A 19,586-nucleotide genomic window follows, 5' to 3' on the forward strand; every position below is an offset into this window, starting at 1 on the left:
TCCTGAAAGGAAAGCACCCCTGGGAACCCAAGGAGCTGACACCGCAAGCGACGAGCTCCCTTGACTTCATCGAAAGCCAGATGTCCACAGGCACACTTGCCAGGTGGAACCCAGCCCTGCCAGTGGACTTATACGTTCACTTTACACCGAGGGGGGGAGTGGGAGCACTGGCTCAAGGACCTTCTGAAAAGGCCCGACCGATTCAATGGGTGGTTCTCGGAAGACCTGCTCGTGCTTTCTCCCCAGGAATCGAATGCATCGCTAACCTCATCATGAAAGGCAGGAAACTCGCTTTGAAACACCTGGGGACTGAGCCAACAAGCATCCACCTTCCGTTTCGCAAGCAACCAACTACGGAGTCAGCCACGATATCGGAGTACCTAGCCCTTGCTCTCACCAGCTTCGGAGGAGAAATCTCCTACTCCTCCAAACCACCCTGGACTCAGCTGCTGACCATTGTCGACATGGACATACCGCCAAAGGTCATGGACCGACCGCAGCCAGGACCGACGGTCTTCACAGACGCTTCCTCCATGACTTCAACCGCAGCAGCAGTGTGGCAGGCAGGAGAGCAATGGCATTGCGTCAAAGCGTGTGACCCCACACTGTCAGTGCAACAGCTGGAGGCGACAGCAGTTGTCTTGGCGTGCGGACTCTTTCAAGAGGAACACCTTAACATAGTAACGGACTCTATATTCGTTGCAAAGCTTTGCCTAGCCATGGCAGGACCAGGAGTGTCTACATCAGCAGCAGCCCTAATGCTGGAAGAAGCACTCTCCTCGCGACAGGGCACCGTGTCAGTCATTCACGTTAACAGCCACGATCCAGTCAAAGGCTACTTCCAGATCGGCAACGACAAAGCGGACGCCGCAGCAAAAGGCGTATGGACGTTGCAGGAAGCTTTGTCAGCTGCACGAGTCGCTCCACATCGGAGCCAAAGCGATCCAACCCATCGCGAAGAGATGCGGGATCCCGACCGCAGACGCAAAACACGTGGTAGCCACCTGTCCTCATTGCCAGAAGTCACCCCTATGGACCTGTGGGGTCAACCCGAGAGGTCTCAAGCCTTCAGAGATCTGGCAATTGGACTTCACCTGGTGTGAGCTACTGAAGCCCCGAGCATGGCTTGCAGTGACAGTGGACACTTATAGCGGAGCGATCATAGCCACACAGCACCCCAAAACAAACTCCAAGGCCACAATTCAGCACTGGCTGACAGCCATGGCTTGGCTTGGTATCCCCAAGCAGATCAAAACGGACAACGGGTCCAATTTCACCTCCAAACCAGTACAGGAATTCGCCTCAAAATGGGGCATCACATTAGTGCAAGGTATCCCGTATAACAGTACCTGGCAGGCCTTAGTAGAGAGGGCAAATCAGACCCTGAAAACCAAGCTAGAAGTATTGGCAAAGGCAGAGGGCTTTGCCAATGCCATTCCCCCAGGAGATCAAGCACGCATGCTGGCAACTGCTTTGCTAGCACTGAATCAGTTCCCTAGGGGAGATGAAACAAACAGTCCCATTCAAAAGCACTGGGCCACCCGAGCGCTAGAGGAGGGCCCACAGGTGGTAATTAGAAACGAGCTGGGCGAATGGGAACGGGGCTGGAGGCTGATGCTCACGGGGAGAGGGTATGCTGCTGTCAAAAAGGACGGCAAAGTCAGGTGGTGTCCACTTAAGTCAATTAAGCCCGACCTTCATAATAAGCAGGATGAGACTGACGAGAATTGTGAGTTTCTGTTTACAGGACATGCTCATAGGACGTCCTCGTGACGCGTACATGCCCATCCCAGAGGAAAGTGACAGACCACCAAGCCGCTTGGCAGCGCCCGAGAGACCCGCACGGGTGAGACCCAAGCATCAGCGGTGTTTCTGTGTGATTTTGCTGTTGGGGCTTGTTGCCAGAGGACAAGCCAGCCCAGATCACTACCCCCACCGGCCTTTCAGGTGGGTCATGCGTCACCTTAGTAGTGACAAGGTGCTCAGGGAAGTCACCACACCAAACGCCCCATCCTTCGTGCTCCGCATCACCGACCTGTTCCCAGGACGACCAAAGGTAGACCCCAATTCCCCACACGCCACACACATGTACCTATCCTACTGGTGCCCAGCTTCAAACCCAGGAAAAAGCTACTGCAATCACCCAGGGTGGGGATATTGTGGGCACTGGGGCTGTGAAACCATTGTTACAGATGCCAGACCGTCGGGGCCTGGGTGGGATCCACAAGAGCCCGACAAATTCTTACAGTTCGCCTGGGCACCCAGCGGCTGCAAAATACCCATTTTCCTCCAGGGAAACTTTTATCGCAATCACCATAAAATCCCAAAAATTCGGAAATGCACTAGCTATAACATGACAGTCTTGCAGCCACATCACCCCAGTTGGGCCATAGGCCGAACGTGGACAGTTGTCCTTCAAGGGTCAAAAGAAAGAGTGAATGTGTGAATTATCAGGCTCCAACCGTCGGCGCCCCGAGCGGTTGGACCAAACAAAGTGATTAAAAGCGTGCTGAAAGGGAAAAACGCAACCTACCCTAAAACCTTACCCACTAGAGTTAGCAAAGTCCCAACCGACCATGCGGAAGTCTTTCAGACAGATCGCGCAGCCTGGTCGGACTCAGACCCAATCCTTCGTATGTTAGAAACTACCTTTATATCCCTGAATGAATCCAACCCTAATCTAACCGAATCCTGCTGGCTTTGCTACGATGTCAAACCTCCTTTTTATGAAGGAATTGCTTTAAACACTCCCTTCAGTTACTCCACAGCCGATGCCCCTCACCAGTGCAGATGGGAAACCCCTCGGAAAGGAATCACCCTGAGGCAGGTCACAGGCCAGGGCAGATGCTTTGGCAATGAAACCCTAGCTAGGCGGAAAGGCAACGTCTGCACCAAAGTTGTCAAGCCTAACAGGAAAAACAATAAGTGGGTAGTCCCATCCGCACCTGGGATGTGGGTTTGCCAGCGATCTGGAGTGAGTCCCTGTGTGTCTCTTGCCAAATTTGATGACTCTAACGACTTTTGTGTCCAATTTCTGATTGTTCCTAGGGTCCTGTACCACTCAGACGAAGAGGTGTACCACCTTTTTGAGGAACCCAGCCGGCTTCACAAAAGAGAAATAATAACAGGTGTAACTATCGCAATGCTGCTCGGTTTAGGAGCAGCAGGAACGGCAACGGGTGTCTCAGCCCTAGCGACACAGCACCAAGGACTGTCCCAGCTGCAAATGACCATCGATGAGGACCTGCAAAGGATCGAGAAATCCATCTCCTTCCTGGAGAAGTCGGTCTCCTCTCTCTCGGAAGTGGTTTTGCAGAACAGGCGAGGTCTGGATCTCCTGTTCATGCAGCAAGGGGGCCTGTGTGCCGCCTTGAGAGAGGAGTGCTGCTTCTATGCAGACCACACAGGAGTCGTGAGAGACTCCATGGCAGAACTCAGAAACAGACTGGCTCAGAGACAGAAGGACAGGGAAGCCCAACAGGGCTGGTTCGAGTCCTGGTTCAATCAATCACCATGGCTAACCACTCTGATTTCTACCCTAATAGGTCCACTGGCATTGCTACTTCTAGCGGTTACCTTCGGACCTTGCCTGCTGAACAAGCTGGTCTCATTCGTTCAGGCCCGCCTGGAACGGGCCAACATCCTGTTCATCGGCTGGCGAATCCAACCAGGGAACACTGCCAGCCACAAGTTCTAACCTTGACTGGCGAAAACTTACTCAGATTTACCAAACCCCCTTTTCCTTATCGAACTACAACCTTATACCTCATTTCAGTATATGACTACCTCATTCATTTGTGAAAAAGGGGGGGGGAGATGTAGCAGATAGGGCCTGGCGTTCGGAAGATCTCGTGATGTTACGGGAAGACAGGGCCCCTGCCCCCTTAGATAAGAAAATTAACATAGGAATGTAGCCCCCTGAACTGGATTCCGGTAATTTTCCACTTGCCCAGGTAACTTTCCATCCCTACTAACCATAGATGGTAAGGACAGACCCCCACCTGACGTAGAAGCCCCCTAGACTATAAAACCCCACGAGAAGAGAGAATAAAGGCCTTTGATCCTCCACCACATTGGTGTCCGCGTGTTTCTTAGGCCCGAGCGGCCCTGGGGAAATGGGCCGCCGTGCTGTTTCCTGAAACCAGGCCGCCTGCCTTGTATCAGAAGGCAACAGTGACTGGAACCATGCTGGGAGTGACTACTGCTCCTGCTGGGGTCATCCTGGGAGCCACTGGGAACACACTTTGTGCAACTGCCAGAAACTGGGATCATGGTGGAGGCAACTGGGAGGAACTGGGAAAGACTGGGATCATTCTGCGCTAACTAGAACTGTACTAGGCCAACTGGAATATGCTGGGAGTGTCTGTGACCATACTGGGGGGACTGGAAGCATACAGGGAACAGCTGAGACCATGCTGGGGGCAGCTGGGAATGAGCTGGACCTTGCTGAGAGGTACTGGGACTATTCTAGGGACAACTGGGATCATACTGGGAGGAACTGGGAACAACTGGAACTATACTGGAGGCAACTGGGATCATACTGGGATGACAGTGGCAGCAGCTGGGTCCATGCTGGGTGAGACTGGGATCACACTGAGGATGCTTGGAATCATACTGGGATTGACTGGGAATGGCTGTGAGCAACTGGAATCATGCTGAAAGCAACTGGGGGGAAGTGGGAGTGACAGGGAGCATGCTGGGGGGACTGGGATATACTGGGAGAGACTGGGAGTCACTGGGATTATATTGGAGGCTCCTGGCATCATGCTGGCATTGACAGGGAGCAGCTGGAATCACACTGGGGGCCACTGGCATCATACTGGGAGTGACTGGAAGTGACTGTAGTTAGACTGCAAGTGACCAGGATCATACTGGGAGTGAATGGGATCATACTGGGAATGACTGGGATCATACTGGGAATGACCAGGATCATACTGGGAGTGACTGGGATATACTGGGAGAGACTGAGAGTCACAGGGATCATACTGGATGCTCCTGGGGTCATGCTGGCATTGACAGGGAGCAACTGGAATCACACTGGGGGCCACTGGCATCATACTGGGAGTGACTGGGAGTGATTTGAGTTACACTACGAGTGACCAGGATCATACTGGGAGTGACTGGGATCATACTGGGAGTAGCTACAATTGGACTGGGATTGTAGGGGGTGTGATTGGTCCCTGTCTGGCAGGTGCTGGGAGCTGCCAGGCGCATGCTGGGAACCGACTGAGCAGCCACTGGGAGGAACTGGGAGCAACTGGGATTAGACTGCAAGTGACTGGGATTGTACTGGGTTATTATGGCCAATCTGGGCACAGATGGAATTCCAGAGTGGGAATTTTGCAAAGAAACTACTCTGGAGACAATTCCATGGTGCTGGAGTGGAAATTCCCAAAAATTCCATGGCATGTCCAACAGGAAGCTCATCCTGGAGCTGGATCTTGGCGGGGATCTGAAGATCCATGGAAAAAAAAGGAGCAGATTCCTGGGAGGAATCCTATGGAGGATTAAACCTTTGGAGCAGGATATTCCCCAAGGATTGACCCTCTGGAAAAGTCCCCGAGGAATTTATCTTGGAGAAATCCATGGAAAACTTACTTGGGGATGGATTCATGGAAAAATCCATGGAAAACGCCCCTGGAATGGCCGGAGGGATTGAGGGAAAGCCGGGAACGAGGGAATGGGGGGAGGGAAAAGTTGGATTTGGGCTCTTGTTCTCCTGCTCTGATTCTGTTAGAAATAAACTCATCCTATCCCAGATCCCAACTTTGTTGTTCCCAGATGGAATTTCCTTATCCCAGTCCAAGAATCCTCCATGATTTCCTTCATTCCCACCTTATTTTGGTGTTTTTTCACCTCATTTTGGTGGTGTTCCACCTCATTCCATTTTTTTTACTTTACACCAGTGTTTTTCCACCTCATTTGGCAGGTTTCCCTCATCCCACAATTTTTCGACTTTTTCCCAGTATTTTTCCACATTTTCCCAGTATTTTTCCAATTTTTCCCAGTGTTTTTCCCTTATCCTGATGGTTTTCAGCCTCATTTTTGATTTTCCCCCTAATTCTGGACTTTTTTCTCCTTTACTTTGATTTTTTCCACCTAAATTTTGGGTTTTTACTTTATCCCAATATTTCCCCTCTCATTCTGGTGATTTTCAACTTTTTAGTATTTTTGGGTCTTATTCCGTTTTTTTCTCACCTCATTTTGGTGTTTTCAGCCTTATCCCCTCCGATTTTGACATAATTTTGGTATTTTCCCCTTATCCCAGTAATTTTCCCCTCATACCAGTTGTTTTTCCACCTCATTTTCAGATTTTTTTGCCTCAGCCCAGTATCTTCCCAACTTTTACCACATTTCAGTGTTTTCCCCCCTCATTTATTTTGTTTTTCACCCAATTTAGATATTTTCCCCCTTATCCCAGTGGCTTTCCCCTCATCCCAGTGTTTTCTCATCTCATTTTGCTGGGTTTTTACCTCATTTCATTACTTACCCCCCTCATTTTTTTTTTTTTTTTAGTTTTTCACCTCATTTTTATATTTTTCCCCTTATCCCAGTGTTTTTTCCCTCATCCCGGTGTTTTCCCTCTTCATTTTGGCATTTCCCCCCTCATTTTGTGGTTTCTCCCCCGTCATTTTCCCCCCTCATTTTCCACTTTTCCCCTCATCCCACTCTGTTTCCACCCCATCCCCGCTGTTTTTCTACCTCAACCCGGTGTTTTTTCCCTCAGCCCGAGATTTTTCCGCCTCATTTTCCAACTTTTTCCCTCAGCCCGGAGCTTTTCCCGTCGCCTCTGGGGCTCTGAAAGCCCTGAGGGCAAAATGGCAGGAAGCCGCCGGGGGAGGGGGGGGGGGGGGGCGCATCTATGAGGGGGCGCAGCGCTATAGGGGCATATAGAGGGTTTTTTATGGGGTCGCTGAGGCTTTTTATGGCTTTGAGCACCTACAGAGAAGCCCTGAGGGGTTTCTAGAGGGATTCTATGGGATTTATAGATCCCCTATAACCGCGGGACACCCCCGGCCCTTCTCCTTTCATTTCCGCTTCCCTCCAGAACCTTTTCATCGCCGCACTACCCGCGGTGCTCACAAATTGCGGTCCCCCAGGTGGCCACTTCCGGGTGGCGCCGGTGGCGCGGCCGTCGCTGTCGCCTGTCGCGACAGGGAGGAGGCCTGGCCCTGTCGGGGGTCGCTGCTCGCTGTCGCGATGAGGGTGGGGGCGGTGCTGCGGCTCTGCTCGCGCCCGGAGCTCCGGTACCAGCAGGGACAGCGGCCGGAGCCTGGAATCCGCGAGTATTTTTATTACGTAGATCACCAAGGACAGGTGAGGGGGGATTGGTAAGGGATCGATTAGGGTTGGGGGGTCGGGAGGGGGTTCTGAGCAACGGATTCTGCCTGGATTCTGGACAGACCGCGAAAAAATCGCAGGGAGGATCCCACAGAAAACCCAGGAGGATCCTGATCAAATCCCAAAATAATTCCGGATTGTTATAAATTGAGCCGACAATTTGCCAAGTAAAATCAATTGAGAATTTATTGATTACAGCGGGCAAAGCAATAAGCAAATCAGCGCTGGGCGACAGGGGAGTCTCCGCTCCGCCACTGCCGCACTCTTCTGATATTTCGTGGAGTTCTTGTACAGTCCTGCTTCCGGGTTGATGTGTAGTACTCTGCATATTCTTCTTTTGTGTCTAGGTGGTCATAGTCCACTTCCCGGAGGTCTGAAGATGAAGTTTGGTATTTTTCCTTTGTCTGATTCCTGGAATTTTAAACTCAATCTACTGAGTTCCTGGAATCTTAAGTTTACTGAGCAGATAAGCTAATACTGTGTTATCAATCATAGCAAGCCCACCACCCAACAGTTTATTAAGCAGATAAACAAATGTTTGTGAAACCCAATTGTCTTTGGTTTCACCTTCCTTATCCTTTTAAGTCTGGAAATTTATTAGGCAACAGTCTTACTGGAATAACTTTGTCAGCTGTGATGAACAAACTTAAAGTTTTAACCCATTACATGGATTAAACCCTGATTAAACCCAGATTAAACCTGTATCAAACGCAAACATATCCCAAACAAATCCCAGCTGGATCTTGGCCAGATCCCACACAAATCCCACTCAGATTCCAAAGGAATCCCAAAAAAACCTTTCCATGGACTCGGGACAGATCCCAAAACAATCCTAAAATTTCTGGGGCAAATCCCAGCTGGATCCCCCTAAAAAAAACCACCAAAAGGATCCAGGACAGATCCCAAATGCATCCCAGAGATAAATTCCAGGTTTTTTGGGGGAAACTCGCCCTTTTCCTGCTTTTTCTGCAGCTTTTCCTGGATGACACCAAAGTCAAGAACTTCGTCACCTGCTTCAAAGGTACTGCCCTAATTAACCTGATTAAATTAATCTCTTGTTAATTTGGAGCTGAATATTTATTAGATTTGGTAATTAATTGAGATTTGAGCCTTCATTAGGATTTAATCCTTAAATTTATGTGGGACCGCCTAATTTGCATATAAATATTTCATTAATTAATAATTTACTGATTACTTAATTATTTCCTCGGTCATTAATTTCCCTAATTATTAAATCCTGAATTAATTATTTGCCTAATTAGTTAATTAAGAAATATTTCTTAAGTTAAAAAATTAATTTTTATGAAGCATTTTCCCTTCCCAATTCTTCCTTCCCTTCCCAATTCTTCCTTTCCTTCATCCATAAAATTCCAAAAAAACTTCACAAAAACCTCCAAAAAACCCCGGAAAAACAAAAAAAGTCCACAAAAACCACCAGAAAACCCCAAAAAAACCTCAAAACAACACTGGGAAAACACTCAAAAAACCCCGAAAAAACTAAAAAAAAAAGCGTGAGAAAACCCCAAAACCCACAAAAATCACCAATAAAAAAGTCCAAATAACCACTGGAAAAACCTGCAAAAAAGCCCCCAAAAAAACACCACAATACCCCCAAAATACAGTTCTAAAAACCCAGAAAATGGCTAGAAAAACACCAGAAAATGGCCAGGAAAAAAACCCAAAAAAAAAAAAACCCAACAAAAAAAACCAACTAAAAAACCCAAAAGGCCCCAGAGACCACCTCAAAAATCACCACAAAAACCCCCAAAAGACCCTGGAAAAACCCAAAAAAACCCACAAAAAAAAAATCACAAAAGCCACCAGAAACCCCCCAAAATCCTACAAAAAAAATGCCCAAAGCAACACTGGAAAAACCCTCAAAAACCCCCAAAACCCACTACAGAAATTACCAATTAAAAACCCCAAATAACTACTGGGAAAACCTGAAATAAAGCCCCCTAAAAAATCCAAAAGACACCACAAAAACCCTAAAATACATTAAAAAAAACCACAGAAAAGCAAAAAAAAAAAAAACCACCAGAAAACCGTCAGAAAAAAAAAAAACTAAAAAAAAAAAATCCAAAAGGCCCCAGAAACCGCCTCACAAATCACCACAAAAATCCCAAAAAGACCCTGGAAAAACCCAAAAAAACCCACAAAAAATCTTCACAAAAACCACCAGAAAACCCAAGCAAACCCCACCAAAAAAACCCACAAACAACACTGGAAAATGCTCAAAAAAAAGCCTCAGAAAACCCCCAAAACCCACTACAAAAATCACCAATAAAAACCCAAATAACCACTGGAAAAACCTTCAATAAAGTCCCTGAAAAATCCAAAAAACCCCACAATACGTTGAAAAAAACCCTAGAAAAACCCCAAAATACCACCAGAAAACTATCAGAAAAAAATGAAAAAAATCCCTAAAGGCCTCAGACATCACCACAAAACCCTCCAAAATATGCTGCAAGAACCCAAAAAAACCCACCAAAAAAACCCTTCAAAAACCCCCAAAAAAGCCTTAAAAAACCCCAAAACCCACTACAAAAACCACCAACCACCCCCCCCCCCAAATAACCGCTGGAAAACCCTGCAAAAAAGCCCCCAAAAATCCAAGAAACACCACAAAACCACCAAAATACATTGAATCAAAATCCAGAAATGCCCTAAAAAAACCAGAAAACCGCAAGAAATAAAAACCTAGAAAAACCTAAAAAAACCCCAAAAGGCCCCAGAAACCACCTCATAAATCACCCCAAAAACCCAAAAAAACCCACCATAATACCAGAAAAACCATCAAGTAAACATAAAAAAACCCCCAAAACGATACAGAAAAACTCCAGAAAGACTGAAAAATCCCTCCATGAAAGGCTAAAAAAAAAAAAAAAAACCAAAAACCACCAAAGAAACACCCAAAAAAAACCATTGGAAAAGCCCCCCAAGAAACTCTGGAAAACCCACCAAAAAAACTCAAAAAACTCCACAAAAACCCCAAAACTCTCAATAAACTCAATTTAAAAACTCAAAATACCCCAATAAAAATCCGTAATAAATCACTTGAAAATCCCCAAAAAAACCCAAAAAGACGCCAGAAAAAAACCAAAAACCACCCTGAAACCCCTAAAAAAACTCCACAAAACTTACCAAAAAACCAACAGAAAACCTCCTAAAATCCACCAGAAAAGCCAAAAAGATCTCAACAAAAACCTCTTAAAAAAATCTCTAAAAACCATCCACAAAACCAAAAAAACCCACCAAAAAAAAATCCCCAAAACCACCAAAAATCACCCGAACCCACCCCCCCCTTAAAAAGACACCAGAAAAACCCCAAAAACCACCATACAAACTTCCAAAAAACCGCCAAAGACCCCGAAAAGACACTGGAAAACTCCAAAGAAATCTCCAAATACCAATGGAAAAACACCCAAAAAACCTGGGAAAAAACCAAAAATGCAAAAACTGACCAAAAAATATTGCATGGAAAGCACCAAAAAAGACCTCAAAAAAACTTCACAGAAACTTCCAAAAAATTCAAAAAAACCTCCAAAATACCTTCCAAACCAATAGAAAAACCACCGGAAAAACTCCCAAAACCACCAAAAAAATATGAAGATACCCCAAAAATCCACCAGAAAAGCCCAAAAAAATCTCCACCAAAACCCATCAACAAAACCACATAAACCCATGAAAAAAAGCCCAAAAAACCCCACAAAAACACTCTAAAAGCACAACAGAAAAACCCCAAAGAAACCCCAATATACTATTGGAAAAACCTTTAAAAACTCCTAAAAAACAACTCAAAAATCACAAAAAAAATTCCAGTAAACCCACCAATAACGCTTCAAAAATCATGACAAAACCACTAAAAAATGGCTGAAAACCATCTAAAACACCCCAAAAAACTGCCAAAAACCACCAAAAAATCCCCAAAAAACCCTACTAAACTACTATTGAAAAATACTGGAAAAACCCCACATAAGACAGGAAAACCCTAAAAGAAAAACCAAAAAACTACTACATAAAACCTCAAAAAAAGCCCCATAAGACCCCAAAGAGGCACCAGAAAAACCCCAAAGAAACCCACAAATACCACAGGAAAAACCCCAAAAATCACCCAAAAAACTTGGAAAAAATCTCAAAAATCATCTAAATAATTCCAGGAAACCCAAGAAAATCTCAATGAAAAGCCCCCAAAAATGGCAAAAACCCATCCAAAACCCACCAAAAAACTGGCAAAAACCACCAAAAATGCCTACTAAATCATTATGAAAAAACACTTTAAAAACCCCAAATAAGACAGGAAAAACTCCCCAAAAAACCCCAAAACAACCACTAAAACCACCCAAACACCATTAAAAACACCCCAAACAAATCTCCACATAAACCCCAAAAAAACCACAAAGAAGCATCCAAAACACCCCCAAAATTGGCAAAAAACTCGCTAAAAAGCCCTACAAAACTACCAAAAAACCACCGCAAAACCCCCAAATTAGACTAGAACCCCCTCCAAGAAAAACCCAAAAAGACACAAAAAACCCCCTAGAAACACCCCAAAAACCTCAAAAATACCTGCAAAAGACTCCAGATTAGCACCAGAAAAACCCTAAAGAAACCCCAAATACCACTGGAAAAACCCCAAAAAACACTCAAAAAGACACTAGAAAACCCTCAAAAACCCCCCAAAAACCTGAAAAAGAAGGGAAAAATTACCAAAAAAGATCCCAAAAAAACCAACAATAACACCCCAAAAATTCTCCCTGAAATCCCAAAAAAATTGTGAAAAACCATCCAAAAGAACCCATAAACCGTCCAAAAAATGACCGAAAACCCCTACTAAGCCTCTATTAAAAAACACTGGGAAGAGCCAAAATAAGACTGGAAAAACACCAAAAACAACCCTAAAACCACCATAAAGATACCAAAAAACACTGAAAACACCCTACAAATAAAACCCAGAAAACCATCAGGAAACCCCAAAAAATCTCCACAAATTCTTCACAAAATCACCAAAAGAAACCTCTTTACACAACCTCCCCAAAATCCCTGTCACTGATCCCGGAATTTTTCCCCCAGACGTCGGATTCCTCTCCTTCTTCTTCCGGCACCTGGAGCGGAACCACAGCGGGCGCTACCAGGAGCACTTCCCGTTCCTGTCGCGCTGCGGCCGCGAGCGGAATTTCCTTCGCTGTTCTGACCTTCCTGTGGTTTTCACCCAAATCCTGCCCGGCCCCGGTGGCAATTCCCTGCTGTCCTACTGCGGGGGCGGCTCCGAGCTGGTGGTGCCCTTCCAGCCGGGAATGTTGGCCGTGTGCCCGCGCAACGGGCGCCTCTACCACCCGGCGCCAGAGAGGGTCGGCGGCGTTGGGTTGGTGCGTTGGGCCCTGGCCCAAGAGTTGAGCTCAGGGTTTCGCTTCCAGGACGGGCCCCAGCAGCCCCCGACGCATTTGCTTTGGCAGGGGAAGGAACATCGGCTCTCTGGGGAAATCCTGGGAATGCTGCGGGCAGAGAAATCGGGATCGGAGGTGGGAGCTGCAATTTCTGCCTCGTGAATAGCTGAAAATCGGAATAAACTTGGTCCTGCAGTCATTAAATTCACTGGTTAATTAATTATAGACTCTATTTTTGATTTCAATAATTAATTTCAGCAAGCATTTCCTTTCCCAATTCTGCTTTTCTGTCATCTCTAAAATTCTCAGAAAACCACAAAAAAATTCCGTGAAAACTGCCAGAAAACTCCCAAAAAACATCGGAAAAAGACTCAAAAAGACACTGGAAAAACCCTAAAAACTACCACAAAAGTAATCTAAAAAACCCAAAAAAACCTCCCAAAAACCCACTGGAAAACTCAAAAAAACCCTCCTAAAATAACCCTAAAAAGACTCTGAAAAATTACCAAAAACCACCACCAAAACCCTAAAAAAAGCCACCAAAAAGCCCACTAGACAACCCCAAATAAAAGTCCATTAAAAACTCAAAAAAAACCCAAATAACCACAGGAAGACACCAGGAAAACCCAAAAAATCCCAAAAGACCACCAAAAAACCTACCAAACAACCCCAAAAAACACTGGAGAACCCCAAAAACAACAACAAAAAACCACCAAAAAAACGCCCAAAAGAGCACCAAGAAAGCCCCAAAAAACCCAAAAAAATCCCCCAAAAAAACCTAAAAAATCCTATTGAGAGTCGTTGGTGTTGGGTTGATGCGTTGGGCCCTGGCCCAAGAGTTGAGCTCAGGATTTTGCTCCCAGGACAGGCCCCAAAAGAAACTCCATAACAACCTCAAAAAAGCCCCAAATAACCACAGGAAAACCCCCAAAAAACACCAGAAAACCCCCCAAAAACCACCCCAAAAATCCCAGTCAACTCCAACAAAAGCTTCATGAAAACCATCAGGAAAACTCAAAAAATACCCTAAAAGACCACCAAGAAACTCCCAAAAAGACACTTGAAAAACCCCAAAAAACACCAAAAAGCCCCAAAAGACCCCAAAGAGACACTGGAAATACGCCAAAGAAAACCCAAAAATACCACTGGAAGAACCCCCAAAATCACCCGAAAAACCTGGAAAAAACCCCAAAAATCACCAAAAATATTCCAGAAGAATCACCAATAACACCCCAAAAAGTCTCTATGAAAAGCCCCCAAAATGGCAAAAACCCCTCTAAAAACCGCAAATAACCACAGGAAAACCACCCAAAAAACCCCAGTCAGCCCCAATAAAAAACTCCATGTAAAGCATGGGAAAACCCCAAAAACACCCTAAAAGACGACCAAAACCCCACCAAAACTAACCCCAAAAAACACTCGAAAACCCCAAAAACAACAACAAAAAATACCAAAAAACCCACCCCAAAAACACCCCAAAAAACAAACAAAAAAAAACCAACCCCAAAAACCCTAAAAAAAGTTCTGAAAAAAACCCCAAAACTGCTATTTTTGATTTAAATAATTAATTTCAGAAGGGGTTTCCTCCTTGCCCAATTCTTCTTTTTTCTCATCTCTAAAATTCCCAGAAAATCCAAAAAAACTCCTTCCTTCTTTAAATCCTGCATTTGGGGATTTGGGATGGGGGATTTGGGATGAAGGATTTGATTTGGGAGATTTGAGATTAAGGAATTTGGGATTTGGGGTAAAGGATTTGGGAATTTTTGGATCAAGGATTTGGGATAAAAGATTCGGGAATTTGGAATGGGGGATTTCAGAATTTGGGATGAAGGACTGAGGAATTTTGGATGAAGGGTTTGGAAGGAAGAGTTTAGGGGATTTGGCAATTTGTGGATTCGAGATGAAGGATTTGGGAACTTTGGATCAAGGATTTGGGGATTTGGGATCAAGTGTTTGGGAGATTTGGGATGGGGGATTTAGGAATTTAGGATGGGAGATTTGAAATGAAGGATTTGGGGTGAAGGGTTTGGGATGAAGGGTTTGGGGATTTGGGATGAAGGGTTTGGTATGAAGGATTTGGGAACTTTGGATCAAGGATTTGGGAATTTGGGATGAAGGATTATAGGGATTTGGGATGAAGGATTTGGGAACTTTAGATCAAGGATTTGGGATGAAGGACTTGGGGGATTCGGGATGAGGGATTTGGGGATTTGGCGATTTGTGGATTTGGGATGAAGGATTTGGGAACTTTCGATCAAGGACTTGGTAGTTTGGGATGAAGGATTTGGGAATTTGGGATGAAGAGTTTGGGGATTTGGGGGGGGTTTGATAGAAATTGAGTGGTGACAGCTAATTAATTAATAACCAATTTCTGATAAATAATTAATATTTATTTCATACTTAAATAATGTCCCATACGAATTAAAAACTTTGGGATTGGGGAGGGAAAACACCAAAATTGGATGGAAAAACATCGGGATGAGGGGGAAAACCCTAAAATAAAACACAAAACACCAGGATGGGGTGAAAAAATATAAAAACCAGACAGAAAAGCACCAAAATAAAGGAAAAAAAAGGGGATGAGGCAGAATTTTGGGATGAAGGATTTGGACTTTGGGATGAAGAATTTGGATTTTGGGATGAAGAATTTGGAATTAAGGTGCTGGAACTTTTCCACCATGAAGGCTCCGAGCTTTTCCCAAATCACAAGGAGAAGAAGTCCAAGGTTCCGTGGCCGTAGGGGTTGGAAGTCCACACTAGGTCACTCCTCCTGGAATTCGCCAACATTTGGCAAAACTCAACGTTGACTGCCGCCAAAAGTTCCTCGTCCACTGGTGCCTCAAAATTCCAGGCGGATTCCGGCGGCTTGCAGCAAACCACGGGAAGGCATAGACGACCAGGTGGACGTCGCGCAGCTCCAAGGTTTTCTGGAGCAGATCCTTGAGCGTGGCCGTGGACAGGGGATTGCCGTAGACTCCCAGGAAACACAGGCACGAGCAGTGGCGCAGCGTCGGCAGTAGCGCGTCCAGATGGGAGTCGGCCATGCAGCATTCCATGAGATCCAGGTGCAGCAGCGAGGCTGAGGTTTCCTCCAGGAGCAGCCACAGATGCTCCAGGAGGCCCTGGGAGAAGTCATGGCTGCTCAGGTCCAGGCGCTTGAGGGCCGGAGCATGGAAGCTTTGGGAGAGGAAGGCGAGGTCGGCGGGAACGAGGGAGCAGAAGGCCAATTCCAAGCTTTCCAACGGAGCCTGGAGATCGCTGGAGGGAGGGAAAAGGGAGAGGTGAAGATTGGTGTGCATTTGTGGGCAATGAGAGCTGGGATTGCATCCATCTCTGTCTTGGGAAAGAGCTCCCAAGACCATCAAGGTCAAGGTTTGAGAATGATGGAATTGTGAAGTCAAGTAGTGGAGTTATGGAATGACTGTGGTTGGGAAAGATCTCCAAAAGCATTGAGTTTGACCTCTGAAAATCCTGGGATTTTGGAATGATGGAATCATGGAATTGTGGGATGGGTGAGGTTGAGAAAGAGCTCCTAGAACATCGAGTTCAACCTCTGAAAATCCTGGGAGTTTGGAGTTATGGGGTCTTGGAATCATGGAATCACTTAGGTCAGGAAAGGTCTCCAGGACCATCAAGGTCATGGTTTGAGAATCATGGAATTATGGGATCATGGGGTCATGGAATTCTGGAATCAAATTGTGGAATTATGGCGTGGCTGAGGTTGGGAAAGAGCTCCAAGAACATCAAGTTCAACCTCTGAAAATCCTGGGATTTTGGAGTGATGGGATCATGGAGTTATGGAATGACTCAGGTTGGGAAAGATCTCCAAACCCATCAAGTTCAAGGTTTGAGAATCATGGAACTATGGGATCACAGAGCCATGGAACTGTGGAATGACTGAGGTTGAGAAAGAGCTCCAAGAACATCAAGTTTGACCTCTGAAAATCCTGGGATTTTGGAGTTATGGGGTCATGGAATTGTGGAATGACTCAGGTTGGGAAAGATCTCCAAGACCGTCAAATTGAAGGTTTGAAAATCATGGAATTATGGGATCATGGAGTCATGGAATTGTGGAATCAAATAATGGAATTATGGAGTTACTCAGGTTGGGAAAGGTCTCCAACACCATCAGGTTTGACATCTGAAGATCATGGGATCATGGAATTATGGAATGGCTGAGGTTGGGGGAAACCTCCAAGACCATCAAGTTCAAGGTTTGAAAAATCATGAAATTATGGGATCATGGAGTCATGGAATTGTGGAATGACTCAAGTTGGGAAAGGTCTCCAAGAACATCGAGTTTGAACTCTGAAAATCCTGGGAGTTTGGAGTTATGGGATCATGGAGTTATGGAATGAGTGAGATTGGGAAAGAGCTCCAAGAATATCAAGTTCAAGGTTTGAGAATAATGGAATTATGGGTTCACAGAGCCATGGAATTGTGGAATGGCTGAGATTGGGAAAGAGCTCCAAGAAAACCAAGTTTGACCTCTGAAAATCCTGGGATTTTGGAATGATGGGATCTTGGAGTTATGGAATGGCTGAGGTTGGGAAAGATCTCCAGGAACATCAAGGTCAAAGTTGGAGAATCATGGCATTATGGGATCATGGAATTGTGGAATCAAATCATGGGATTATGGAATTACTGAGGTTGGGAAAGATCTCCAACACCATCAGGTTTGACATCTGAGGATCATGGGATCATGGAATTATGGAATTATGGATCCATGAGATTATGGGGTCATGGAGTTGTGTGGTCGTGGAATTGGGGAATTATGGATTGGCTGAGGTTGGGGAAAACCTCCAAGACTATCAAATTCAATGAAATTGAATGGAATTATGGAATGATGGGAAAATGGAGTTCTGGGATCATGGGATCTGGGATCGTAATTCATGGAATTGTGGAATGTGGGATCATGGAATGTTGGGATCCCAGAGTTCTGGAGCCATGGAGAGACTCTTTGACAGAGGAAGGCGATGTCGGCGGGAACGATGGAGCAGAAGGCCAATTCCAAGCTTTCCAACGGAGCGTGCAGGTCGCTGGAGGGAGGGAAAACGGAGAGGTGAGGATTGGTTGGAATTCACGGGGGAAATGTGGGGAAAGATCTCCAAGAACATCAAGTTTGACCTCTGAAAATCCTGGGATTTGGGAACGATTGGATCATGGAGTTATGGAATAGCTGAGGTTGGGGAAAGCCTCCAAGACCATCAAGTTCAAGGTTTGAAACTCATGGAATTATGAGATCACAGTGTTACATGGCTTTGCAAGTGTTCCTCAGGGTGAGAGAGATAGACGAGAATCTTGGTTTCATGATCAGAAGGCTGGATTTATTATTTTATGATATATAATACATTATGACTATATTAAAAGGAATACAGAGAAAAGTTCAGAAGCTACTAAGCTAAGAATAGAATAGAAATAGGAATGAATAACAAAGTTCTGTGTCCAGGCAGAAAGCAAGGACAAACTCTCCCGTGAGTGGTCAGCAAATCCAAACACTCACAGAAGACCAATCACAGATGCACCTGTTACATTCCACAGCAGCAGATAATAATTGTTTACATTTTTCTTCTGGGGCCTCAGCTTCCCAGAAAACTCCTAAAAGAAAGGATTTTTATGAAAGAATGTCCATGACATCTTACCTTTCCAAATTATATAAACTAAAAATAAAAATGCTGATATGGAATGAACAGGAAATTTCTTCACCTGTATAACATACAATACTAACAAATTACTTAAACAATCTTACAATCTAAGAAAAGGCAAAAAACAACACAAAGAAAATTCAAGTCTAAGCAGCTGAGTTTCAGGAACAGTCCATGGGCTGAAAATGTTCTTCTTGGACATATCTGAAAGTCCTTTTTGGTCCTGAAACAGGCTTTCTGCAAAAAGTCCCATCAATAGTTATCAAAAACCATTGACGGTCATAAAACAATTTCAAACTATTTCAAACAATTTGAACAATTTGTGGAATGTCCTTTTCTGGCCCTTCAATGCTTCAATGCTTCAGAGCTGCTGCCAGCTATTTCAATCTTTTTTTATTTAATTTTTAATTTTTTTTTTCTGTCGAAAAGAGCAGCAGCAGCAAAGCAGCCAGAGCCAGAGAAAGAAAGGTCCTGGGGGCCCTGGCCCTTGAACAGACCAGGAACCCCAAAGCTGGCCCACAAAAGGCGGGCCAGGACCGGTAGGAGAAACCACAACTCCCAGAGACATCAGGAGGCCACGCAGTGGTCCTGGCCCAGAAACTTCCTGAGCCCAATAGCCCAGGTCAAACCATGAAGCAGGCTCTGCATTCCCACAGGCCTGCACCCTGCTGCCAGTACAATGGCAGCATGGGTGGTGAGACACTTCCTTTCCCCAAAACCACTGAGGCATGCCAGCAGCAGGGAAATAGAAGCCTTCCCCAGAAATCTCGTCTTGGGTCTGGAGATGTTTGTTCCCCACAGCAAACAAGCCATGGTCTCTTCCAGCTGTGCCCTCTCCCTCTGCAATGCAAACGCATCAGGTGTGTCTCCCATCTGCCTCATGGCACCACCCCCTCCGGGCTGGGGACCAAAGGCAGAACTCTCGGGACGCACCTGCCCCCTGCCGCTAGGGCGCAAAAGAAAGGCAGAGATGGCAACCTCTAAGGGACAGCAACTGACCAAAAACTCCCCAACCCACCGAGAATGCTGATCTTGAAAGCAGGCAGGCGGCCTGCCCCCCCCGCCCCAGCTGTCGAGCCGCGCCGGTTCCATGGAAGGAGTGACTGACGCCCTCTTCCCCTGTCCCAGCTCGCCCCACAGGGGCTGCAGGGGCAGCCCTGGGATGACCCGAAACACTCGGGGGGGAAATCACGCTGGGTGTAGGAGCGGCTGC

The 19,586-nt window shown here is 45.7% G+C and overlaps 2 protein-coding genes across 2 annotated transcripts; one reads left to right on the forward strand and one right to left on the reverse strand.

The window, feature by feature from the left end:
• The first annotated feature begins 7,058 nt into the window (after nt 1-7,058).
• On the forward strand, nt 7,059-12,948 carry C23H8orf82 (chromosome 23 C8orf82 homolog). Its single transcript, XM_064731723.1, has 3 exons — nt 7,059-7,317; nt 8,314-8,362; nt 12,415-12,948. Exons 1-3 carry the CDS (start codon nt 7,201-7,203, stop codon nt 12,888-12,890), a joined length of 642 nt encoding a protein of 213 aa, XP_064587793.1. The 5' UTR covers nt 7,059-7,200; the 3' UTR covers nt 12,891-12,948.
• Nucleotides 12,949-15,219: 2,271 nt separating this feature from the next.
• On the reverse strand, nt 15,220-19,465 carry LOC135457336 (leucine-rich repeat-containing protein 14-like). Its single transcript, XM_064731867.1, has 2 exons — nt 19,392-19,465; nt 15,220-15,986 (listed from the first exon to the last, which is right to left on the reverse strand). The coding sequence occupies exons 1-2, from the start codon at nt 19,463-19,465 to the stop codon at nt 15,485-15,487; spliced, it is 576 nt and encodes a 191-aa protein (XP_064587937.1). The 3' UTR covers nt 15,220-15,484.
• Nucleotides 19,466-19,586: the final 121 nt, after the last annotated feature.

The sequence above is a fragment of the Zonotrichia leucophrys genome, chromosome 23, assembly GCF_028769735.1.
Source record: "Zonotrichia leucophrys gambelii isolate GWCS_2022_RI chromosome 23, RI_Zleu_2.0, whole genome shotgun sequence".
Classification (NCBI taxonomy): domain Eukaryota; kingdom Metazoa; phylum Chordata; class Aves; order Passeriformes; family Passerellidae; genus Zonotrichia; species Zonotrichia leucophrys.